A 27,316-nucleotide genomic window follows, 5' to 3' on the forward strand; every position below is an offset into this window, starting at 1 on the left:
TACTTTTCCAAAGCATTTTTAAATTTAGTGAAATGAACTCTTCCTTAGTTCATTTAGTGAAATGATCACTATCCTCAGATACAGGCAGAACTTATACTTTATAATTGTATATATCTTTCAAAATATATGCTAAATAAATATATAATGATTATTATGCCCAGTGAAGATTTAATTATAAGTTATTTAGTAGGGGATATAACCGTATCTGAATTTTAAGATATAAACTAATTTTGAGCAGTTTGTTATCCAGAAAAATTCTAAAACGTTTTAACCTGAGAATGTGAACTCAAGTTCCAATTATAGCTGTGATGTCTGCCACTCCCATAAAAATATTAATGTAATTTTTTTATCATAAAGGCAATACCTGCTTATTGTAGAAAGTTTAGAATACAGAAAAATAAAACTGTACAATACATATTGTTTTTTCATTTGATTATTACAAAACTATCATTATTTCCCTTGACTATAATGAAACTTTTCTGTCATTCAATATTCTTTTATTGCAGGTAAAAATTTCTCTTCCATTCTGGATGTCTCTTTTTTAGTTTGTTTTTCTTCACTTCATTTGGTAAAGATATGTAAATATTTTGATTGAAAAATTATAAGAGAAATAAACTTTAGGAAATGTAAATTGAAAGAAAAGTATCTCTCATCTTTACTTTTGTTTTTAACAACACTGACTTTATGAAAATAATGTTAATTAAAGAAATTAATACTAGAAATACTAGAGAAAAGAACAAAGAAGAAAGTAATAATGTCCCCAAACCCTAGATTTTTAGCAAAATATTTTACTGTCATCTATCAATGCATATAATCATATCTAGACTGTGTATAGACATTTTTATAAAAGCAATTGTACTTTACGTACTGCGGCGTTACCTACTTTTTTCAGAATAAATTGTTTAGTTTGGAATTATTTTATATTTATAGAAAAGTTGTCAAGTTATTATAGAGAGTTCCCATAGACCCCAGTTTCAGATTCCCCTAGTGTTATCATCTTACATTATTGTGGTACATAAGTCACAACTAAAAAACCAACACTGGTGCAACTACCATTAACTAAAATCCCAACTTTATTTGGATTTCACCAGTTTTCCCATTTTTATATTCCAGGATACAAGCCAGCATGCCACAGTGTATTTTAATTCATGTCTCCTTATTCTTTTCAGGTCTGTGACAGTTTCTCAGTCTTTCCTTGTTTTCCATGACCTTAAAAGTTCTGAGGATTACTGTTCAGGTATTTTGTAGAATGGCCCTCAGTTTCGGTTTGTTTGCGGTTCTTCTCATGATTAGACTGGGGTTATGGGTTTTCAGAAAGAATACTACAGAGGTGAAGGGATGTCTCATCATATTGCATTAGGAGGTACATGATATCCACATGGTATTAATCATGTTAACCTCAATCCCTTGATTTGTCAGGTTTCCTCACTGTAACGTTACTATTTGTCTTTTTCCATACTCTATTCACTGGAGACTAGTGACCGAATCCAGCTCACACTCCCTCAGTAAATACTATGTTATTTATTTTGTTGCTCAAATTGCTCATAAAGCTTTGCCACTGGGGTTTCTTTTTTTTTTTTTTTTCCTTAAAAAAATTTTTTTTTATTATTTATTAAATTCAGTTTTATTGAAATACATTCACACACCATACAATCATGCATGATATACAATCCACTGTCCACAGTATGATAACATAGTTATGCGTTCATCACCACAATCTATCTCTGAACATTTTCCTTACATCAGAAAGAACCAGAACAAGAATAAAAAATAAAAGTGAAAAAAGAACACCCAAATCATCCCCCCATCCCACCCCATTTGTCCTTTAGTTTTTATCCCCATTTTTCTACTCATCCATACACTAGATAAAGGGGGTGTGATCCACAAGGTCTTCACAATCACACTGTCACCCCTTGTAATCTACATTATTATATAATTGTCTTCAGGAGTCCAGACTGCTGGGTTGGAGTTTGGTAGTTTCAGGTATTTACTTCTAACTATTCCAATACATTAAAACCTAAGATGTGTTATCTATATAGTGCATAAGAATGTCCCCCAGAGTGACCTCTCGACTTCATTTGAAATCTCTCAGCCACTGAAACTATTTCGTCTCATTTTGCATCCCCCTTTTGGTCAAGAAGATACTCTCAGTCCCACGATGCCGGGTCCACATTCATCCCCGGGAGTCATACTCTGCATTGCCAGGGAGATTTACAACCCCGGGAGTTGGGTCCCACATAGTGGGGAGGGCAGTGAGTTCACCTGTCGAGATGGCTCAGTTAGAGAGAGAGAGGGCCACATCTGAGCAACAAAGAGGTACTCAGGGGGAGACTCTTAGGCACAATTATATGCAAGTTTAGATTCTCCTTTGCAGTAACGAGCTTCATAAGGGCAAGTCCCATGATCGAGGGCTCAGCACATCAAACCGCCAGTCCCAATGTTTGTGACAACATCAACACCACTTCAGGTGAGGATGTCCAACACATCCGCACCTTCCCCCAGATCCTCGGGGCTGGGGAGGGGGAGGCTGTAAATATATTTTTTATTATCTGCCCAAATTACTCTGGGATGTGTCACTATTTCACTCCAGCCTATACTAACCTACCGTATCTCACTTCCTATTCAAAGTTCCATGCAATTGTGGTGTTTGAACAAATCGACTGCAGAGTTGTACTGTTTAGAAAATTTAGATCCTGTACCAAATAGATACCTCTTCCCTTGGTCTCATATGGAAGTTGAAGTTTTAAAACACAATCAATTTCAACCTTTACCCTTTGGCCTGGCTTGCCCTGGTCTTAACCAGACCTGCTTCATTCATATAACTAATTGAAGTCTGGGCTCTTTTTCACCTTTTTTTTTTTTTTTTTTTTTTTAACAGTGGCTGTATGCACTAATACTGACATTCATATCTGCCGAGTTCTAGCTCTGAGTTTCAGGTGTCTCAGAGATATGCATTGTTCCAGAGACCAATCAGGTTATATGCTAGGGGATCAGCATCTCAAAGTTTAGAGACAGGCATTACAATTCAGGGATAGAGTTAACTGCTGTAAGAGCTTACAATCTAGGGACTATTACAATTATTATGTCCACGTTAGGCTATGTTCTAAGATTCAATTCTGAGTTTACACATTGTAGTTAGTCCATATTGCCACTGGGGTTTCTTATAGATTGGTGCCTATATGTCCATTTTACATATCCCCACTTTTTTTTTTTTTTTTTTTTTTTAGCAATTTCTTGGTGTAGTTTCCCTGCCTCAACTTTAGAATAATCCATTTTTCCAAGAAGCCCTAGTTCCTTTTATTTGGGAAAATACTTAAAACTAAGATCTGGGTAATGAGAGTCCTCACAGTTACTGGGGTTTCTTTCCTTCTAGGTCCTCTCAGTGGTCACAGCGAGGTAATAAATTTATGTATACTAACCCACATATACACACATATCTACAATTGTTTCTCTATCTACCCATCTGTATATATACAATGTTAAACATGAGTTCATACTGATGTTTCCAACTCTAATTCAGAACCAAGGAGTTCATTCTGGCCTTCCCTTCTTTGAATGGTAACTTCCCTCTTCCGAAGTTAGAAACCAGGTTGGCATCATCCACCATCCATTTACTTATTTGTTAAACCACAGTATACATGCAAAGCAGTTTCAGAATAGTTAACCAGGAACCCCTGAGAAACAAATTTATCAAGTAGCGCATAGGCTTTATGGACATTTCCTTTTTGTCTTTATCCTTACAGTTTCAGTCAAAACATCGTTTTCCAAAGTTAATTAGCCCTTTCCTCCTCCAACCTCCTATTTTCAGTGCAGTTATGTCACAAATTTCTAACACAGTCTGGTTCATTTGTCACAGACTGAATTCTACTCTGGGATACACACATACATACACACACACACATATACACATTTAGATAACATACATTAGAGTTGATTTATAGCTCTATGGGTTTTGATAAATGCATAGTCATTTATCCACCACCCCAGTACTACACAAAATACTTCCTTCATCTTAAAATTTCTCTTGTGCATCTTCTTTACAGACAATCACTCTCCCCTCCAACAACTCCTCGTAACCACTTTTATCTATTTTATGTCCCTATAGTTTTGCCTTTTCTGGAATGTCATATGAATGGAATCATAAGACATACAGTATTTTGGATCTGGCTTCCTTCATTTAGCAATATGCATTTAAGATTCATCCATTTTGTTAAGTAAATCAGTAGTTCATACATTTTTTTTTTTAATTCAGTTTTATTGAAATATATTCACAAACCATACAGTCATCCATGGTATACAATCAACTGTTCACAGTATGATCATATAGTTATGCGTTCATCACCACAATCTATTTCTGAACATTTTCCTTACATCAGAAAGAATCAGAATAAGAATAAAAAATAAAAGTGAAAAGAGAATACCCAAACCATCCCCCCATCCCACCCTATTTGTCATTTAGTTTTTACTCCCATTTTTCTACTGATTTTTTTTCAATTTTTTAACTTTGTTTATCAAAAAATTAAAAACAAACAGGCAAACAACAACCAAAAAAACCCCACAACATTTCAAACAAAGCAATGGATTAAGGAAAACAAATAACCTAAAATAACTACTTTGCTTCCAATATGTTCCTACCATACCCCAAGAAAATTAATAAACCATGTCCAAACAGAGGAGTAAGAAAAACAAATAATCTAAAATAACTACATTGCTTCCAACATGTTCCTACCATACCCCAAGAAAATTAACAACCCCTAAGAAAACAAAGGAATAAGAGAAAAAAAAACCTAAAATAACTCTATTGCTTCCAACATGATCTTACTATATCCAAGAAAGTTTACAAACCATAATCATTCCTGAGCATTCCCATAACATTGAGATTACCCTCCATAGTTTATCTGTTCTTATTAGATTATCATTCCCCCTCCACTAATTGGTATCTCTAGGTCCCCTACATTCTACAGTATAAAACATTGTACATTTTTCACAGAATTCACATTAGTGGTAACATACAATATCTCTCTTTTTGTGCCTGGTTTATTTTGCTCAGCATTATGTCTTTTTTTTTTTTTTTTTTTTTTTTAATCTTCATTTTATTGAGATATATTCATATACCACGCAGTCATACAAAACAAATCATACTTTCGATTGTTCACAGTACCATTACATAGTTGTACATTCATCACCCAAATCAATCCCTGACACCTTCATTAGCATACACACAAAAATAACAAGAATAATAATTAGAGTGAAAAAGAGCAATTGAAGTGAAAAAGAACACTGGGTACCTTTGTCTGTTTGTTTCCTTCCCCTACTTTTCTACACATCCATCCATAAACTAGACAAAGTGGAGTTTGGTCCTTATGGCTTTCCCAATCCCATTGTCACCCCTCATAAGCTACATTTTTATACAACTGTCTTCGAGATTCATGGGTTCTGGGTTGTAGTTTGATAGTTTCAGGTATCCACCACCAGCTACCCCAATTCTTTAGAACCTAAAAAGGGTTGTCTAAAGTGTGCGTAAGAGTGCCCACCAGAGTGACCTCTCGGCTCCTTTTGGATTCTCTCTGCCACTGAAGCTTATTTCATTTCCTTTCACATCCCCCTTTTGGTCAAGAAGATGTTCTCCGTCCCACGATGCCAGGTCTACATTCCTCCCCGGGAGTCATATTCCACGTTGCCAGGGAGATTCACTCCCCTGGGTGTCTGATCCCATGTAGCGGGGAGGGCAGTGATTTCACCTTTCAAGTTGGCTTAGCTAGAGAGACAGGGCCACAACTGAGCAACAAAGAGGCATTCGGGAGGAGGCTCTTAGGCACAACCATAGGGAGGCCTAGCCTCTCCTTTGCAGCAACTGTCTTCCCAAGGGTAAAACCTGTGGTAGAGGGCTCAACCCATCAAACCACCAGTCCCCTATGTCTGTGGTCATGTTAGCAACCATGGAGGTGGGGTAGGCGAATACCCCTGCATTCTCCACAGGCTCCTCAAGGGGGCACTGCATCTTTTTTTTTTTTCCTTGTTTTTTTTTTTTTTTTTAATCATCATTTTATTGAGATATATTCACATACCACGCAGTCATACAAAACAAATTGTACTTTCGATTGTTTACAGTACCATTACATAGTTGTACATTCATCACCTAAATCAATCCCTGACACCTTCATTAGCATACACACAAAAATAACAATAATAATAATTAGAGTGAAAAAGAGCAATTGAAGTGAAAAAGAACACTGGGTACCTTTGTCTGTTTGTTTCCTTCCCCTACTTTTCTACACATCCATCCATAAACTAGACAAAGTGGAGTTTGGTCCTTATGGCTTTCCCAATCCCATTGTCACCCCTCATAAGCTACATTTTTATACAACTGTCTTCGAGATTCATGGGTTCTGGGTTGTAGTTTGATAGTTTCAGGTATCCACCACCAGCTACCCCAATTCTTTAGAACCTAAAAAGGGTTGTCTAAAGTGTGCGTAAGAGTGCCCACCAGAGTGATCTCTCGGCTCGTTTTGGAATCTCTCTGCCACTGAAGCTTATTTCATTTCCTTTCACATCCCCCTTTTGGTCAAGAAGATGTTCTCCGTCCCACGATGCCGGGTCTACATTCCTCCCCGGGAGTCATATTCCACATTGCCAGGGAGATTCACTCCCCTGGGTGTCTGATCCCACGTAGGGGGGAGGACAGTGATTTCACCTTTCAAGTTGGCTTAGCCAGAGAGAGAGGGCCACATCTGAGCAACAAAGAGGCATTCAGGAGGAGACTCTTAGGCACAAATATAGGGAGGCCTAGCCTCTCCTTTGCAGCAACCGTCTTCCCAAGGGTAAAACTTATGGTAGAGGGCTCAACCTTGTTTTTTTTTTTTTTTTTTTTTTTTAACTTTCCCTTCTTTTTTAAATCAACTGTATGAAAAAAAAGTTAAAAAGAAAACAAACATACAATAAAAGAACATTTCAAAGAGACCAAACAAGGGAGTAAGAAAAAGACAACTAACCTAAGATAACTGCTTAACTTCCAACATGTTCCTACTTTACCCCAAGAAAGTTACCTAATATAGCAACATTTCTGTGAACTTGCTCCTACTATATCCATCAGAAATTAACAGACCATAGTCATTCCTGGGCATCCCCAGAACGTTAAATAGCTTATCTGTTCTTCTTGGATTATTGTTCCCCCTTCCTTAATTGCTCTCTATTGCTAGTTCCCCTAGATTCTACATTATAAGCCATTTGTTTTACATTTTTCAAAGTTCACATTAGTGGTAGCATATAATATTTCTCTTTTTGTGCCTGGCTTATTTCGCTTAGCATTATGTCTTCAAGGTTCATCCATGTTGTCATATGTTTCACGAGATCGTTCCTTCTTACTACCGCGTAGTATTCCATCGTGTGTATATACCACATTTTATTTATCCACTCATCTGTTGAAGGACATTTGGGTTGTTTCCATCTTTTGGCAATTGTGAATAATGCTGCTATGAACATTGGCGTGCAGATATCTGTTCGTGTCACTGCTTTCCGATCATCTGGGTATATACTGAGAAGTGCAATCGCTGGATCGAATGGTAACTCTATATCTAGTTTTCTAAGGAACTGCCAGACTGACTTCCAGAGTGGCTGAACCATTATACAGTCCCACCAACAGTGAATAAGAGTTCCAATTTCTCCACATCCCCTCCAGCATTTGTTGTTTCCTGTTTGTTTAATGGCAGCCATTCTAACCGGTGTTAGATGGTATCTCATTGTGGTCTTAATTTGCATCTCTAATAGCTAGTGAAGCTGAACATTTTTTCATGTGTTTCTTGGCCATTTGTATTTCCTCTTCAGAGAACTGTCTTTTCATATCTTTGGCCCATTTTATAATTGGGCCGACTGTACTATTGTCAGTGAGTTGTAGGATTTCTTTATATATGCAAGATATCAGTCTTTTGTCAGATACATGGTTTCCAAAAATTTTTTCCCATTGAGTTGGCTGCCTCTTTACCTTTTTGAGAAATTCCTTTGAGGTGCAGAAACTTCTAAGCTTGAGGAGTTCCCATTTATCTATTTTCTCTTTTGTTGCTTGTGCTTTGGGTGTAAAGTCTAGGAAGTGGCCGCCTAATACAAGGTCTTGAAGATGTTTTCCTACATTCTCTTCTAGGAGTTTTATGGTACTTTCTTTTATATTGAGATCTTTGGTCCATTTTGAGTTAATTTTTGTGTAGGGGGTGAGGTAGGGGTCCTCTTTCATTCTTTTGGATATGGATATCCAACTCTCCCAGCCCCATTTGTTGAAAAGACCATTATGACTCAGTTCAGTGACTTTGGGGGCCTTATCAAAGATCAGTCGGCCATAGATCTGAGGGTCTATCTCCGAATTCTCAATTCGATTCCATTGATCTATATGTCTATCTTTGTGCCAGTACCATGCTGTTTTGGCAACTGTGGCTTTATAATAAGCTTCAAAGTCAGGGAGTGTAAGTCCTCCCACTTCCTTTTTCTTTTTTAGAGTGTCTTTAGCAATTCGAGGCATCTTCCCTTTCCAAATAAATTTGATAACTAGCTTTTCCAAGTCTGCAAAGTAGGTTGTTGGAATTTTGATTGGGATTGCATTGAATCTGTAGATGAGTTTGGGTAGAATTGACATCTTAATGACATTTAGTCTTCCTATCCATGAACATGGAATATTTTTCCATCTTTTAAGGTCCCCTTCTATTTCTTTTAGTAGAGTTATGTAGTTTTCTTTGTATAGGTCTTTTACATCTTTGGTTAAATTTATTCCTAGGTACTTGATTTTTTTAGTTGCTATTGAAAATGGTATCTTTTTCTTGAGTGTCTCTTCCGTTTGTTCATTTCTAGCATATAGAAACATTACTGACTTATGTGCATTAACCTTGTATCCCGCTACTTTGCTAAATTTGTTTATTAGCTCTAGTACTGTATCGTCGATTTCTCAGGGTTTTCCAGATATAAGATCATATCATCTGCAAACAATGACAGTTTTACTTCTTCTTTTCCAATTTGGATGCCTTTTATTTCTTTGTCTTGCCGGATTGCCCTGGCTGGCACTTCCAGCACAATGTTGAATAACAGTGGTGACAGCGGGCATCCTTGTCTTGTTCCTGATCTTAGAGGGAAGGCTTTCAGTCTCTCACCATTGAGTACTATGCTGGCTGTGGGTTTTTAATATATGGTCTTTACGCTGTTGAGGAAGTTTCCTTCAATTCCTACCTTTTGAAGTGTTTTTATCAAAAAGGGATGTTGGATTTTGTCAAATGCTTTTTCAGCATCTATTGAGATGATCAATTGATTTTTCCCTTTTGACTTGTTAATGTGTTGTAATACATTGATTGATTTTCTTATGTTGAACCATCCTTGCATACCCGGAATGAACCCCACTTGGTCATGGTGTATGATTTTTTTAATGTGTCTTTGGATTCGATTTGCAAGTATTTTGTTGAGGATTTTTGCATCTATATTCATTAGGGAGATTGGCCGGTAGTTTTCCTTTTTTGTAACATCTTTGCCTGGTTTTGGTATTAGATTGATGTTAGCTTCATAAAATGAGTTAGGTAGTGTTCCATTTTCTTCAATGTTTTGAAAGAGTTTGAGTAAGACTGGTGTCAGTTCTTTCTGGAAAGTTTGGTAGAATTCCCCTGTGAAGCCATCTGGTCCTTGACATTTATTTGTGGGAAGATTTTTGATGACTGATTGGATCTCTTTGCTTGTGATGGGTTGGTTGAGGTCTTCTATTTCTTCTCTGGTCAGTCTAGGTTGTTCATATGTTTCCAGGAAATTGTCCATTTCCTCTACATTATCCAGTTTGTTGCCATACAGTTGTTCATAGTATCCTCTTATAATTTTTTTAATTTCTTCAGGATCTGCAGTTATGTCACCTTTTTCATTCATTATTTTGTTTATATGGGTCTTCTCTCTTTTTGATTTTGTCAGTCTAGCTAGGGGCTTGTCAATCTTGTTGATCTTCTCAAAGAACCAACTTTTGGTGATATTTATCCTCTCTATTGTTTTTTTGTTCTCTAGGTCATTTATTTCTGCTTTAATCCTTGTTATTTCTTTTCTTGTATTTGGTTTAGGATTGGTTTGCTGTTCATTTTCTAGCTCCTTCAGTTGATCCATTAGTTCTTTGATTTTGGCTCTTTCTTCCTTTTTAATATATGCGTTTAGTGCTATAAATTTCCCCCTTAGCACTGCTTTTGCTGCATCCTATAGGTTTTGGTATGTTGTGTTCTCATTTTCATTCGTCTCTATATATTTAGCAATTTCTCTTGCTATTTCTTCTTTAACCCACTGATTGTTTAGGAGTGTGTTGTTTAACCTCCAGGTATTTGTGAATTTTCTAAGTCTCTGATGGTTATTGACTTCTAATTGTATTCCACTGTGGTCAGAGAATGTGCTTTGAATAATTTCAATCTTTTTAAATTTATTGAGGCTTGTTTTATGTCCCAGCATATGATCTATTCTGGAGAAAGTTCCGTGAGCACTAGAAAAGTATGTGTATCCTGGTGATTTGGGATGTAATGTCCTGTATATGTCTGTTAAATCTAATTCATTTATGAGATTGTTTAGGTTTTCAATTTCCTTATTGGTCTTCTGTCTGGTTGATCTATCTATAGGAGAGAGTGATGTGTTGAAGTCTCCCACAATTATTGTGGAAACATCAATTGCTTCCTTTAGTTTTGCCAGTGTTTCTCTCATGTATTTTGTGGCACCTTGATTGGGTGCATAGACATTTACGATTGTTATTTCTTCTTGCTGAATTGCCCCTTTTATTAGTATGTAGTGGCCTTCTTTGTCTCTCAAAACATCCCTGCATTTGAAGTCTATTTTATCTGAGATTAATATTGCTACACCTGCTTTCTTTTGGCTGTAGCTTGCATGAAATATTTTTTTCCATCCTTTCACTTTCAGTTTCTTTGTGTCCCTGTGTCTAAGATGAGTCTCTTGTATGCAACATATTGATGGTTCATTTTTTTTGATCCATTCTGCGAATCTATATCTTTTAATTGGGGAGTTTAATCCATTTACATTCAACGTTATAACCATGAAGGCATTTCTTGAATCAGCCATCTTATCCTTTGGTTTATGTTTGTCATATTTTTCCCCTGTGTCTATTAATATCCTTTATTGTACCCATACCGAATCTCTTTAGTACTGAACCTTTCTCCAAGTCTCTCTGTCCTTTCTTTGTTTCTCTGTCTGTAGGGCTCCCTTGAGTATCTCCAGTAGGGCAGGTCTCTTGTTAGCAAATTCTCTCAGCATTTGTTTGTCTGTGAAAAATTTAAGCTCTCCCTCAAATTTGAAGGAGAGCTTTGCTGGATAAAGAATTCTTGGCTGGAAATTTTTCTCACTCAGAATTTTAAATATATCGTGCCACTGCCTTCTTGCCTCCATGGTGGCTGCTGAGTAGTCACTACTTAGTCTTATGCTGTTTCCTTTGTATGTGGTGAATTGCTTTTCTCTTGCTGCTTTCAGAACTTGCTCCTTCTCTTCTATGTTTGACAGTGTAATCAGTATATGTCTCGGAGTGGGTTTATTTGGATTTATTCTATTTGGAGTTCGCTGAGCATTTATGATTTGTGTATTTATGTTGTTTAGAAGATTTGGGAAGTTTTCCCCAACAATTTCTTTGAATACTCTTCCTAGACCTTTACCCTTTTCTTCCCCTTCTGGGACACCAATGAGTCTTATATTTGGACGTTTCATATTATCTATCATATCCCTGAGGTCCATTTCGATTTTTTCAATTTTTTTCCCCATTCTTTCTTTTATGCTTTCATTTTCCATTCTGTCATCTTCCAGGTCACTGATTCATTGTTCAACTTCCTCTAGTCTTGTACTATGAGTGTCCAGAATCTTTTTAATTTGGTCAACAGTTTCTTTAATTTCCATAAGATCATCCATTTTTTTATTTAGTCTTGCAATGTCTTCTTTATGCTCTTCTAGGGTCTTCTTGATTTCCTTTATCTCCCGTACTATGGTCTCATTGTTCATCTTTAGTTCTTTGAGTAGCTGCTCTAGGTGCTGTGTCTCTTCTGGTCTTTTGATTTGGGTGCTTGGGCTTGGGTTATCCATATCGTCTGGTTTTTTCATATGCTTTATAATTTTCTGTTGTTTTTGGCCTCGTGGCATTTGCTGAACTTGATAGGGTTCTTTTAGGATTTGTAGACCAATTGAAGTCCTTATCTCTAATTTCTCAGATCTACAGCTTCGTGGAGTACACTTTCTCTAACTAACCAGCAGGTGGCGTCCACGAGCCACCTGTTCTCCACAAGCCAGTTCTCCCCTGCTTAGCCTTTTTGGTGAGTGGGGGAGTGAGTCTTGTGGGGTCCAATTGGTGTACCAAGCTTGTGTGTGTAGTTGGTGTTGCCTGCCCTGTATATGGGGCATGTTTCCGGGCAGTCAGAGAGGGGGGGTGGCCCTAACAATCAAATCTCCCTGGTGATCCTAGAGTTTTAAAGCTGCTGCAATAGTCTAATCCTTCAGTTCAGTCCTGCCACAGTTTGTCTCTGCCACTGACCCACAAGTCCTTGGTATTGGCGTATGGCTCCTGAGACTTGCAAGTGGGCCCCTCTTCCAGGCCGTGCAACCCGGGTCCTCTGTTGAGGGATGACTGTGCTATGTCACAGGTGAGTGCCGTCCTCCCAGGGCAGTTCTGGGCTGCTGGGCTGTGTAGGGAGGCTCCCAGTCTGCTTAAATGATGGCTGAATGGGGCTTTGTTAATTCACACTGCTCTACCTTCCCAACTCTGGGACAATCAGCTGAGGTTGCAGGGAAGGCTAATGTCCATGCCCAGTTTTGTGGTGTGTGCCTGTTATTTGAAGCACTTCCGTCACACTGGGTTGTCTGGGGCAGTTCTGGGCTATGGGGCTGGCGATGGGCAGGAGTGTTTCCTGTCCACCAGGATGATGGCTGTGAGCGGACACCCCCCTTTTCTTGGGAAGTTGTGGTGTTTAGTGAATTTTCTCAGCCACTGTATTATTGCGTTTTGTCTCAGAGCTCTCCTAGTTCTGCTCTTGACTTGATCGGCCCAAATAGTAAGTCTTTGAAGCTTTCTGTATTGGGCTTCTTAGAGTAATTGTTTTAGAAAAAGAAAAAGGTATTAAAAAAAAAAACAAAAAAAAAACAAACAAAAAAAAACGGGCCCTCCTCAGAGATCTAATGGGTTATTGAAATGCTAAGAGACAAAGCAACCAGGGCCATTAACGAAAGGTCCACAGGGCAGAGAGATCAGCTTTTCTTCGGGATTTGCATATGCGCCTCAGGGCCCTTCCCCTTTCTATGTTCACCAGAACTCCAAAAATCCTCCGCTTTTATTTTGGAGTTTTTCATGTTGTTTTTTTTCTATGCCTGTCTCCTCTCTGCTGGGCTGGCTCTCTCAGATTCTCTGGTGTCTGGTCTCCGTCTATCTATGGTTGGAGTTTGTATCAGTAGAATGAGTTTCCGATAAGGGCTGCCACTGCAGTTCTCCCTTCTCCTTCCCGGAGCTGACAGCCCCTCCTCCCCCGGGACTGAGCCTGGCAGGGAGGGGCGCGGGTCCCCTGGCCGCAAAAACTTACAGATTTCGCTGATCTCAGCAGTTCCACGTTTTCATGAGTGTTGTATGAAGTATGCCCAAAGTCAGATTGCTCTGTGGTGTCCAGTCCATGCAGTTCCTGGCTTTCTACCTACTTTCTGGAGGAGTAACTAAAACATACAGCTCACCAGTCTGCCATCTTGCCCCGCCTCCCCATACATTTTTATTAATGATAATATTCCACTGAATGGATGTACCACAGTTTATCCACTCTCCCATTGAAAGACATCTTGGTTGAATCTAGTTTTAGAGATTTTGAGTAAAAATGCTATAACATTTACATACAGATTTTTATGTGAACATAAGTTTTTTTTTATATATATACATATACATATACATATACATGTATAGATATATATACATATTTTTATTGAGATTGTTACATACAAGTATCCAAAGATCCAAAGTGTACAATCAATTGTCCATGGTAACATCATACAGCTATGCATCTATCACCACAATTAATGTTTTTTTTCAATTTTTAGGACATTTTCATTACTCCAGAAAAGAAGTAAACACAGAAAAAGGAAACTCAAATCCTCCCATACCCTTAACCACCTCCCCCTCCATTACTGATTCATAGTTTTGGTATAGTACATTTGTTGCTGTTGATGAAAGAATGTTAAAATACTACTAATTGTAGTATATAGTTTGCAAGAGGTATATATTTTTTTCCTATATGCCTCTCTATTAACTTCTAGTTATAGTATCATACATTTGTTCTAGTTCATGAGAGAGATTTCTAATATTTGTATAGTTAATCACAGACATTGTCTACCACAAGATTCACTGTTTTATACATTCCATTCCTATCTTTTAACCTCCAACTTTCCTTCTGGTGACATACGTGACTCTGAGCTTATCTTTTCCACCACCTTCACACACTTTTCAGCACCGTTAGTTATCCTCACAACATGCTACCATCACCCCTGTCCATTTCCAAACATTTACGTTCACCCCAGTGGAACATTCTGCTCATAATAAGCAACTGCTCCCCATTCTTTAGCCTCATTCTGTATTCTGGTCACTTGTATTTCATGTCTATGAGTTTACATATTATAATTAGTTCATATCAGTGAGATCCTACAATATTTGCCTTTATGTGTGTCTTATGTCACTCAATATAATGTCCTCAAGGTTTCTTCATTAACCCATTTCTTTTAAGATGGTTTTGTTCGCACACCATACATTCCGTCCTAAGAAAACAATCGTTGGTTCCCTGTATAGTCACATATTTATGTATTCAGCACCATTGCTACTACCTATATAAGGACATCTCCATTTCTTCCACAAAGAAGGAGGAAAAGTCAAAGAAGGTAGAGAGACAAAAGAAAAAGAGAAAGAGAGACAAAAAAAAACAAAAAACAAAAAAAACCCATGACAGCTAGAAAGCAACAAAAGGAAGGATAGCATTAATCTAAAGCAGAATAAAGAGTCAGACAACATCACCAATGCCAGGAGTCCCATACCATTTCCCTATGTCCCAATCCCCCATATGCATTTAGCTTTGGTATACTGCCTTTGTTATATTAAAGGAAGCATTATACAATGTTTCTGTTAATTATAATCTCTAGTTTGCATTGATTGTATTTCCCCCCCATCCCACCCTATTTTTAACACTTTGCAATGTTGACATTCATTTGTTCTACCTCATGTAAAAACATATTTGTACCTTTTATTACAATCGTTGAGCACCCTGGTTGTTTATTAGTTGTTCCAGGGGGACTAACTAGCTTCCACTCCTCTCTATGCTGCCATCTTAGACGAGTCTCTGAACATAGGTTTTTAATTCACTTGGGTGAATCACCTGTGAGTGCTAGATACAATATAAGTCTATGTTTAACTTTAACGAAATTTCAAAACTATCTTCCAAAGTGGCTGTACCACTTTGCAATCTCACCAGCAATGATTGCAAATATCTGTTTCTCTGCATCCTTGTCAGCATTTGATAAGTGTCATTTTTTGGGGGGATTTTAGTCATTCTAGTATGAGAGTAGAGGTATCTCATTGTGGCTTTAATTTGCATTTCCTTAATGACAAATGATATTGAACATCTTTTTACTGTTTATTTGACATCTCTATATAATCTTTGGTGAAGTGTCTGTTCAGATCTTTTGTGCATTTTTAAAACTGGGTTGCTTGTTTCCTTATAGCTTAATTAAAAGTTCTTTATATATTCTTGATGTGAGTCCTTTATCAGATAAGTGATTTGCAAATATTTTCTTCCAGTCTATGACTTGTCTTTTCATTTTCCAAACATTGTCTTTGTAAAGCACAAGTATTTCTAAGAACTCATTGTGAAACTCAAAGTCATGGAGATTTTCTCCTTTACTTTCTTCTCTTCTAGAAGTTTACAGTTTTATGTTTTACATTTAGGTCTATGATCCATTTTGAATAAATTTTATTGTATAAGGTATGAGGTATGTGTCCAGATTCATTTTTTAGATATGCATGTTTGTTACTGCACTGTTTGTTGAAAACACTATCATTTCTCTATTGAATTGCCTTTGAACCCTAATTTTTTTCTTTCTGAAAAAGAAAACAATCTTAGAAGCAATAAAATACTTACTTGGTTTAGCTCAGTGATTTTTAAAGGGAAGCTTGTGTAGTTTGTAAACAACCTATATAAAAAGATATCTTGCTTGTCAATATAGTCACATATTTGAAAAATTTGAAATTCCAAATAATATTACAAGGAATGGAGAAATGAAAATAGCATGTTGGCAACTGGACTAAAAGTTCTAAGCAGAACCTAAGCAATGTTTCCAAGAGGACACAGACAGAACCTAAGTAAAGTTTCTAACAGAGCCAGAATTCTAATAGAAAGTAACTGAATCGCCACCACAAAATAATTAGCATCCTTTCTCTGCTGCTCCTTTACCAAAGGCAACTCGAGCCCAACTTTAATCCTCTGGGCTTCTATAAAAAAATATGAGTAAGACAGCTGATCACCAAATTGCTCCTGCTTCACTGATCTTTACTTAGGACCATTCAGTAAAAGCCCAAACCCCGTAAGAGGCTTCTCCCCACACCCCTTTTCTGAGACATTCCTAAGGTCCTCTAAGATGTATTTTTTTTTTTTTTGCTGCACCATGCTAAATAAACCTAACTTTATTTCACTACAGATATACTCCTGGCAGTCTTTGGCTGATGGGCTCCCACAGAAAGTATAATTTTTTGTTTATCTATAGGGCAGTGATCCTCAACCCAGGGGGTGATTTTGCCCCACAAGGGACTTGTGCCAATAATTTAGAGACATTTTTGGGTGTCACAACTGAGGAGTAGGGGGAAGAGGAGTGCACCACTGGCATTTAATAGGTAGACAGGGTGGTCCTTTATTGCTCAACTGAGAAAGTTCCCAAGATATGAGACTTTCAGTTTTAAAACTAGGACAGATGCATGTGAACTGGGACAAGTTAGTCATCCCACAGGTAGAGGCTGGGAATGCTGCTCAACATCCTACAATGCACAGGACAGCCCTTCACAACAATTATCTGGTACAAAGTGTCAATAGTGCTGAGACTGAGAAACCCTGCCAAAGCAGGTACAAACTAAAAATATTGAAAAATACCAGCCTAGTCCATTAATGTTTCCCAATTAAGCTACCATGTCATATCTAAATACAAAGGGCACGGTTTTAAAAGACAAAATGGTCAAGGAATAACCGTTTAAATCATATGCAGGAAGCAAGATAACATTCTTAATATTCAAAAAAAATTATGTTTTCATGGGAATAAATTTAACAAGGGTTAATAGAAAAAACACCATAAAACTTTTCAGAAAAAAAATCTGAATAAATGGACTGGGACATAATACTGTAAAGTCAGCAATTCTCCTGAAATTAATGCATAAAGAATGCAATATATCAACATAGGTTTTATTTATAAAAAAACCTTCTGAAGGTTGCTGATTGTATCCCCGTGATGTCACATGTCTCTCTATTTTTAGCAGACAGGAAATCTTTTAAGTAGAGAGTAATGAGGGAAGAACCTGTTGGACAAAGGTTTTACAGAGATATAGTGATTTAAATAGTGTGGTACACATGCAAAAACATCACAAGGCTCAAATGAACTAGTGTTCTGAAACTGATCTAAGAATATCTGAAGATTGAAAATATGATACCAGTAACATTTCAGGCAATATAGAATCCTTCTGTCATGCATTCTGCTCGTACTCCCACTGTGTAGCATCAAAACAGAGTCTTGATCACATCATACTTGCAATACACATTGCATCTTGATGGTTCTGAGATATAAAGCAATAATTTTTATATTTAAGGGCAGTTTGAATTAGAGTCTTGCATAAGCTATAAGGGAAGAAAAGACTGTTTAATAAATGGTCTCATAGCTACCCATTTGGGAGAAAACAGAGCCCTTCTCCTTATACCAAAATAAATTCCAAGCACAACAAACACTTAAGTACTATAAGGGATCCCTAAAGATGCAAGGAAATAGTTAATGGTTATATAGTTTTAGGCTTGGGAGGGACCCAATAAGCATTACATCAAAGACAAAAATCATAACTAAAAGATAAATGAATTTGACTAAATAAAAATTTTAAGTTTTTAATGCTCAATATTGTAAGCAAAACTATATGGCAAATAAACTAGAATTTTTTTTTTTTTTTTTGGCAATATAGGACAAACTCAGGGTTATTGATAATCTTAATTTTTAAAGTTCTCATAAATGAATAAAGAAATGACAAATTCCCCAAGAGAAAAAAATGGGCAGAGTATTATAAACTGGCAATTCACATCAAAAAATTTTAAACTCAAAAGAAAAAAAAAACATAAACAATAGCAAAATCATTTTTTGACTATGGATTTGGCAAAGTTTAAAAAAGAAAATAATGCCCACTGTGCTAAGGATATATTGCTGGTAAAGACGTAAACATCTTTTTAGAGTATAATTTTTCATAAACCTTAACAATATGCTTAACTCAGGAATTAATTTCCAAAGAACATTAATTAAGAACATGTATAAAGATCCAGCTACAAGGATTTTCACCCTATCATCATCTTTAATTATGAAAAACTGTAGCTAACTCATATATTCCATATAGCTCTGTTCCTATCCATTATCTTAGTTTCAGATCCAGGAACAAGGATTTGAGGTGGTTAAATTTGATGGTGATCATAGAAACGCCAGTAGGGATGTGGGAAAGTGAGACACATAGGTGAAGGGAAGCCATTAAAGGTGTATTGTCAAACCAGTGACCACTGGGGCAAATGGAACTTAATCCCACTGAGAAGTTCTAGGAACCAGGGTAGCACACTTGACTCAGAACTATCCTACTCAAGGGATGAGGAAGCTGGGATCTTTTTCTCCTCAATTTCCCCAGTCATTAGTTGAAGGCTTCTGGGGTGGAGGAGGGTTAATTCCTTGGCACTACTGGCTGGCCTCTCGTGTAGGCAGAGTGGACTCTGGCAGCCCGGAAAAAACTTCTAGGCAAAGAATTCACAAGTGTTGGCAGATGGAAGTTGCACAGAAATATGAAGTGCCAAGGGGCTATGAGTGGAGTATCAATAACATCTGCCACATCTTCCCTTTAAAACCTCAAATATCCATTGTCAAGGGAATAAAGCAGTAACATACTGTAGTGGTTAAGAGGATGGACTCTGAGGTCAAAGATCTTGGTCGGAGTCTAAACTTTGTCACTTTCCAGCTATGTAACCTCAGGCAAACAAATAGTTTCTGGTCCTGGAAATTCTCATCTGTAAAATTGCAATTGAAATATCTATTTCATATGGTAGGAGTGAGTATTAAATGATATAACATTTTTTAACGGCCTAGCAATAGTAAGCAGTTTTGAATGTCAATAATATCCACACTCCTTAGTAGAGCACACAAGGATCCCCTCCTTGTTCTGCCTCCTGCTTTCATCTCTCTCTTGGTATCCCTCCATTTTCCATAGGTACTCCGTATGAACTGTTTATAGTGTCCTGAAAACATACGCACACTGCATTCAGTGTGGAACTAGAATGCTTCTTCTTCAACCATTGTTTAAGATCTGACACAAATGTCATTTCCTTTATGAAATCTTTCTGAAATTCCTCCAATAAAATGAACATTACCTCCTTTCTTACTCCATTGTATTATATCATGTATACACTTTCACCACAGCACTTAATATATATTAATCTGTTCCAATTATGAGATTTCTTCAAGATAATACCTAGATTTTACTCATTCTCTATTTCTAGTGCCTAACTACATGGCTGAGACATCCATTATACTTTCATTTAAAAAAAATACAATGATGAATAGGCATATCTTGGAGTTGATAATCTAGTGGGGGAACATATAAGCCAGAAAAAAAAATTACATGTTAAGTGCTATTTAAAAATGAACAGAGTGCTGCAATAGGGAATATCAATTAACATTTGTTGGTTGATTTAATGAAACTGAGTCTTAGAGAAATACTGCTGGGAACTCTGAAACATTTTTCCATGAAAAGAATACAAAAAAAGGTGGTTATACCCTCACAAGCTCATAAAGCCATATATTATCTACAGTACAGATGAAATAACAGGTCATTCATTCAGCGCTTCATTCATTGTTTTCTTTCAAAAAACATTTTCTGAGTATACATTATGTGAATCATATGATGCATAATCCATGAATGCAAACAAAAGACAAAGTCTTTGCTCTGCAGAGTTTCAAAATATGGAGGGGTGATCAGTAAATCAGCAATTATAATACAGAATGATAGTATTATACATGGGGAGTGGAGTGTGGTACAGTGGAGATAAGTGTTATATTAGGAAAAGACTCCCAAGTAGGTGAGGTTGGGCTGTAGGAATCAGTTTGTCAGAGGGAAGAGAGTTGACAGGAAACTAGAATGGAGAGTTAGACTATTAGCAAAGGTGTTCAGACTTTAGCCCAATGGTATGAGGAGCCTTTTATGCAGGGTAGTGAAGAAGTAAACCTTAAAACTCAGGATTCTGAGGTTTAAAAATAAAGATTTTGTGACAACCCATTATAATTCATCCTAAAGGGTAATATAAACGAAATTTTGCATTATCTACAGCACAGATTATCTAAATGACTGCTTTCTTCCATTAACAGAGATAATTTTGGAGATTACTACTACCCTTCACAAGCCTTGTCTTGAATCTTCGTGTAATTACCGTAAGTTAGACTTAGTACTTAGTACTTCGTTTTACATATTAGAATTCTGTTAGAGCTATGTGAACTCAGTATACATTTTATGTAAATGACTTAAGAACTAGTATATAATATTCAAATAGAACTGAAGTAGTTTGAGTTTTTTGAGAAAATATTTTTCTATATATTACCTTAACATTTAAAAAAAGGTGAAACAAAAAAAAGTCTGAGAAAAGTTTGGGACGTCTTTATAAAACAAAAATAGATCCAAGTTTCTCCCCCACTAATACGGATTCCTGCAAAAAATAAGAGCCACGCAATGCAAAGATTTACATGATTGGGAGGAACCAGGCCGTGCACTTCACTTTCCAATTCCATGATGCAAAATAAAAACAAAAAATGCTTGTTGCTGACGTAAGCACTTACATTTAACATTTCAAATTTGCCATTTCATCATTTCAAGGTTAAAAAATAAAATCACTGCAGCAAAATCTCCAACTAAAAACCTATCCAATTTGTATTATTTTATTTTACAACTTCATCGAAGTCAGTAATTGTTCTCATCTAGAAGAAGGATGAGCCAAAAGTTTACCTGGTCAGGTCCTAGCGACCTGGATTACCGAGGCTACAAGGCGTCCCCGACGCTCAAGAACCCTCACCCCGGCTCCAGAGACGCGTAGGGGTGGCACCCTCCGCCGCTCCCTTGTGCGGTCGGGTTCCAAGTTTCTCCCTGGAAGCGCTCTCACCTGCAAGCCCTGCTGCTGGAGGCTCTGGGTGATGTAGTCCAGGCGGCGGGAAACACTCTTTTTGGCTTCGGCTGCCGCTTCCTTGGTACTGTTTAGTTGCACGACCACTTGAGCCCGGTCTGGTCCCGCCGATACTTCCGCGGTGCCGCTCACGTGCAATTCGCGGGTCGCAGTTTGAGTGGGTACTGAAGAGAGGGGGTGGCGGAAGCCGAGCAGTGTCTCCCCGCCTGAGACATGGTTGTTTTCCCGGCCTCGGTCAGACCAGGGTACCAGTTCCACAAACACCCGCGACGGAGGGGCCTGTTGTAGGGACATAGCGGTGGCAGTTCGGTTTCTATAGCAACTCCAGGCCAACGGCGGCCGAAGAGGCCAAAACGCACCAAGGCTTTTCTCTGAGCTGCGCCAAGGATGCTGGGTGGGGCTATGAGGCTTTGGTGCCCCTGAGGTTACGAACTTGTAGAGGATTTTGCAGCGTTTCCTTTACCAGGTGTGGGCTGAATGCGTCGATATAGTTTTTAATGTGTGATGTGACAGCCTTCAAAAATTTTAGTGTGCTTTTCCCGCGGCCTCCCTGTGGGTGAGCGTTGCCCCTCCACATACCCTAAGTATCGGTCCAGCACCTCCTGCCCCTCTGGAGAAGTTTCAGAGAGGCGAGGCCGGCCCTGTAGGATTGCTTTTATATTTCTCTGACCCGGGGCTGCGATTGTTTTATGACTTTATCTTGCTCTTCTGGGGCAGGTTTTTGAGGTCCGCAGCGCCAGTGGTTTAGCTTAGCTACATTTTATGGTTTGTGAGCGAGTTTTGTTGGGATGAACCACTTTTTTAACACTTTGATCTTGAGTGGTTCATGATTCCCATTGTTCACAAACAAATAAAAACGGAGCTGCAGGGCAACAAAGGCATATATTCTGGGTCTTAAAATTGTGATTAGATTCAGTTGCAATCCAAATAGTGTCCCATCTTGGCTCTTCCATGCAGGGGTTTTTAAAGAAAAAGTTTACATAAGCTGTGATTGGTAAATATTCGGGGTGTTCTGATTTATCTTGTGGTTTGTGTATGGTGTCCAGATATCCTTAGGGTTTTTTTTTTTTTATAGATGTATAATGTTTTATTTTATAGATGCATTATAATTGTTTAGCCAATTACATTATTTTATTACTCTGAAAAATCTTGTGAGAAAAGTACAAGAATTATTTTAATTTTACAGATGAGAATCCGAGAGTTCACAGTTAAAGAATAAGATATACTTTAGTAGGTATTTATTGAGTTTCTACTGTAAGCCTATAATTGTATTAATGCCATCCATGCCATACATTAGAATTTAGAAGTAAAGTAAAAATAATGATTCTGAAATAGTAAATCAGAAGTCTTTTTGAATGCTATTTAATTCTTTAATCTTCTTTAAGCAGTTTTATAGAGATAGTCATACACCATACAATCCATCCAAAGTTTACAGTCAGTGGTTAGAGTATAATCACATAGTTGTGCATATATCACCACAATTTTAGAACATTTTCATTATTGTAAAACAGAAAAAGTCTCATGCTGCTTAGCCCCTCCCCCATTATTAGCATTGGTATAGTACATGTTTACTGTTGATGAAAGAATATTAAAATACTACTGTTAACTATAGTCCAAAGGTTGCATTAGGTGCATTTTTCCCCATATACCACTCTATTATTAACTCCTTGTAATAGTGATGTACATTTATTCTAGTTCATGAAAGAACATTTTAATGTTTGTACTATTAATCTCAGTCATCGTCCACCACAAGGTTCACTGTGTTAAACAGTCCTATGTTTTATCCCCTAACTTTCCTTCTGGTGACATACGCAATGCTAAACTTGCTCTTTCAACCACAATTATACACTTATTTCAGTGCTGTTAATTACACTCACCATAATGTGCTACCATCACCTCCGTCCATTTCCAAACATTTAAATTCAACCAGGTTAAAAATTCTGCGCACGTTAAGCATCCACTTGCCATTCTCTACCCTCATTCTATCTCCTGGTAACCTATATTCTAGATTTTAACTTTATGAGTTTACCTATTATAATTAGTTCATATTAGTGAGATCATAATGTCCTCAAGGTTCATCCATGTTGTCATGTGCTTCAGGACTTCATTCCTTCTTACTGATGGATAATATTCCATCATATGTATGTACCATATTTTGTTTATCCATTCATCAGTTGATGCACACTTGGGTTGTTTTCCTCTTTTTGGAAATTGTGAATAATGCTGCTGTGAACATTGATGTGCAAGTATCTTCATGTCCCTGCCTTCAGTTCTTCTGTATATACTAGGTGTATACACCCAGTAGTGGGATTGACGATTCATATGGTAGTTCTCTACTTGTATTCGTGAGGAACTGCCAAACTGTGTCCCACCAACAGTGAATAAGTGTTCCTATTCTCTCTATCCTCTCCAAACTTGTAGTTTTCTGTTTTTTAAGAGTGACCAATCTCGTAGGTGGGAAATGAGATCTCACTGTGGTTTTGATTTGCATTTCTCTGAGAGCTAGTGATATTGAGCATCTTTTCTTGTGCTTTTTAGCCATTTGTATATCCTCTTTGGAAAATATCTATAAGTTTTTTACCCATTTTAAAAATTGGGTTGTTTTTCTTTTTATTGAGTTGTAGGATTTCTTTATATAATGTTGATATTAAACACTTATCAGATATGTGGCTTCCAAATATTTTCTCCCATTGAATAGGCTGCCTTTTCACCACTTTTGACAAAGGCCTTTGATACACAAAAGTATTCAATTTTGAGGAGGTCCCATTTATCTAGTTTTTGTTTCCTTGCTTGTGCTTTGGGTGTCAATTCTAAGAAACCTCTGCCTACCACAAGATCTTGATGATGCTTACCTACATTTTCTTCTAGGGTTTTATGGTCCTGTCTCTTATATTTTAAGTCTTTGATCCATTTTGAGTTAATTTTTATATAGAAAGTTAGAGAAGAGTCCTCTTTCATTTTTTGAATATGGGTATCCGGTTCTCCCAGCACTATTTGTTGGCAACCTGTCAAAAATTAATTGACCATAAATATGCGGGTCTATTTCTGAACTTTCAATTCAGTTCCATTGTTCAATATGTCTATCTTTATGCTGGTACCATGATGTTGTGGCCACTGTAGCTTTGTAATATGCTCTAAAGTTAGTAAGTGTGCGTCCTCCAACTTTATTCTTCTTTTTCAAGATGTTTTTGGCTATTTGAGGCTCCTGACCCTTCCAGATAAATTTGGTGATTGGTTTTACCATTTCTTCAAAGTAGACCATTGGAATTTTGATTGGGATTGCATGGAATCTGCAAATCAATTTGAGTAGAATTGACATCTTAAATATATTTAATCTTCCTATCCATGAACATGGAATGTCCTTCTATTTATTTAGGTCTTCTTTGATTTCTTTTGGCAATGTTTTGTAGTTTTCTGAATACAGGCCCTCTACTTCCTTGGTTAAATTTATTCGTAGATATTTGATTCTGTCTGTTGCTATTGTAAATGGATTTTTTTTTTTTTTGATTTCCACCTCATATTGCTCATTACTAATGTATAGAAAAGCTATGGATTTTTGCATATTGATCTTGTATCCTGCCACTTTGCTGAACTCATTTATTAGCTCTAGTAGCTTTGTTGTAGATTTTTCAGGGCTTTCTATATATAACATCTTATCATTAGCAAATAGTGAAAGTTTTACTTCTTCCTTTCCTATCTGGATGCCTTTTATTTATTTTCTTGCCTAATTGCTCTAGCTAGAACTTCTGGCATGATGTTGAATAAAAGTGGTAACATGGGTCTTTCTTATCTTGTTCTGGTCTTAAAGAGGAAGTTTTCAGTATTTTATCATTGAGACCAGTGTTAGCTCTGGGGTTTTCATATATGCCCTTCATCATGTTCAGAAAGACTCCTTTTATTCCTATCTTTCAAAGTGTTTTTATTAAGAAAGGTTGCTGGATTTTGTCAAATGCTTTTTCTGCATCAATCAATATGATCATGTGGTTTTTCCTATTCAATTTGTTAATGTAGTATATTATGTTAATTGATTTTCTTGTGCTGAACCCCCTTTGCATATCTGGAATAAAACCCATTTGATGATAGTATATGATTCTTTAAATGTGCTGTTGGATTCAATTTGCAAGTATTTTGTTGAGGATTTTTGCATCTATATTCATTAGAGAGATTGATCTGTAGTTTTCTTGTGGTATCTTTATCTGGCTTTGGTATTACAGTGAGGTTAGCTTCATAAAATGACTTAGGTAGTATTCCCTCCTCTTCAATATTTTGGAAGAGTTTGAGCAGGTTTGGTGTTAATTCTCCTTGGAATGATTGGTAGAGTTCACTTGTGAAGCTATCTGCTACTGCACTTTTTTTGCTGGGGGGTTTTTGCTGACTGATTCAGTCCTTTTACTTATGGTTGAATTTTGTGTTCTTCCATTTCTTCTTGAGTCATTGTAGCTTGTTCTTGTGTTTCTAAGAATGTGTTCATTTCCTCTAAGTTGTATAATTTGTTGTCATAAAGATGTTCATAGTATACTCTTAAGATCTTTTTTATTTTTGTGAGTTCTGTAGTAATGATCCCCCTCTCATTTCCGATTTTATTTGTTTGCATCTTCTTTCTCTTTGTCTTTGTCAGTCCAGTTAAGGGCTTGTCAATTTTGTTGATTTTATCAAAGAACCAACTTTTGGTTTTGTTGACTATTGTTTCTTTTGTTCTTGATTTCATTTATTTCTGCTCTAATCTTTGTTATTTCTTTCCTTCTACTTGCTTTGAGATTAGTTTGTTCTTTTTATAGTTCCTCTATATGCAGTTAGTCTTTGATTTTAGATCTTTCTTTCTTTTTAATGTAGGCATTTAGGGCTGTAAGTTTCCCTCTTAATACTGACTCCCTGCATCCCAGAATTTTTGATATGTGTATTCTCATTTTCATTCATCTTGAGACATTTCCTGATGTCTCTTGCAATCTCTTCTTTGACCCACTGATTGTTTAAAGTGTGTTGTTTAACCTCATGTATTTGTGGATTTTCCAGTTCTCTACCTGATACTGATTTTCACTTTCATTCCATTATGATCTGAAAAAGTGCTTTGTATAATTTCAATCTATTTAGATTTATTGAGACTTTTTTGTGACCCAACATGTGGTCTATTCTGGCGAATGTTGCATAAGCACGTGAGAAGAATGTATATCCTGCTCTTTTGTGGTGGTATGTTCTGTAAATGTCTGTTAGGTCTAGTTCATTTATCATTTTATTCATGTACTCTGTTTCCTTATTGATCCCTAGTCTAGATGCTCTATCTCTTGAGACTGGTATCTTGAGGACTCCAATTATTATTATAGAGACATCTATTTCTCCCTTCAGTTTTTCCAGTGTTTACCTCATGTAATTTGGGGCACTGTGGTTAGATGTGTAAATATTTGATTGTTATTTCTTCTTGTGGGATTTTCCCTTTTATTAATATATAATGTCCTTGTCTCATAACATTTTTGCATTTAAAGTCTATTTGTCCGATATTAGTATAGCTACCCCAGCTGTTTTTGGTTACTGCTTGAATAGAATGTCTTTTCCAACCTTTCACTTTCAACCTTTTTGTATCCTTGGGTATAAGGTGAGTGTTCCAGTTTGCTAATGCTGCTATTATGCAAAATACTAGAAATGGGTTGGCTTTTATAAAGGGGGTTTATTTGGTTGCAAAGTTACAGTCCTAAGGCTATAAAAGTGTCCAAACTAAGGCATCAACAATAGAATACCTTTACTGAAGAATGGCTGATGGCATCTGGAAAACCTCTGTTAGCTGGGAAGGCATGTGACTAGCATCTGCTGATTCTTTGCTCTGGGGTTTTGGTTTAAAATGGCTTTCTCCAAAATGTCTCTGGGCTTGTCTGTCTTAG

At 37.0% G+C, this 27,316-nt stretch overlaps 1 protein-coding gene and 1 long non-coding RNA gene across 3 annotated transcripts in view; one reads left to right on the forward strand and one right to left on the reverse strand.

Moving 5' to 3' along the window:
* Positions 1-21,809, reverse strand: part of IRAK1BP1 (interleukin 1 receptor associated kinase 1 binding protein 1) — a 109,371-nt gene extending 87,562 nt beyond the window's left edge. The window contains exon 1 of one of the 2 annotated variants that reach the window (XM_037843593.1): positions 21,423-21,809. In XM_037843593.1, coding sequence (XP_037699521.1) covers positions 21,423-21,737 — 315 coding nt within the window. In that variant the 5' untranslated portion in view covers positions 21,738-21,809. The remainder of the gene's footprint in view (positions 1-21,422) is intronic. The other variant, XM_037843594.1, reaches the window with a different exon arrangement.
* Positions 21,810-21,827: 18 nt separating this feature from the next.
* Positions 21,828-27,316, forward strand: part of LOC119539806 — a 33,840-nt gene continuing 28,351 nt past the window's right edge. The window contains exon 1 of the long non-coding RNA XR_005217942.1: positions 21,828-21,909. This is a non-coding gene — a long non-coding RNA (uncharacterized LOC119539806). The remainder of the gene's footprint in view (positions 21,910-27,316) is intronic.

The sequence above is a fragment of the Choloepus didactylus genome, chromosome 7, assembly GCF_015220235.1.
Source record: "Choloepus didactylus isolate mChoDid1 chromosome 7, mChoDid1.pri, whole genome shotgun sequence".
Taxonomy (NCBI): Eukaryota; Metazoa; Chordata; class Mammalia; order Pilosa; family Megalonychidae; genus Choloepus; species Choloepus didactylus.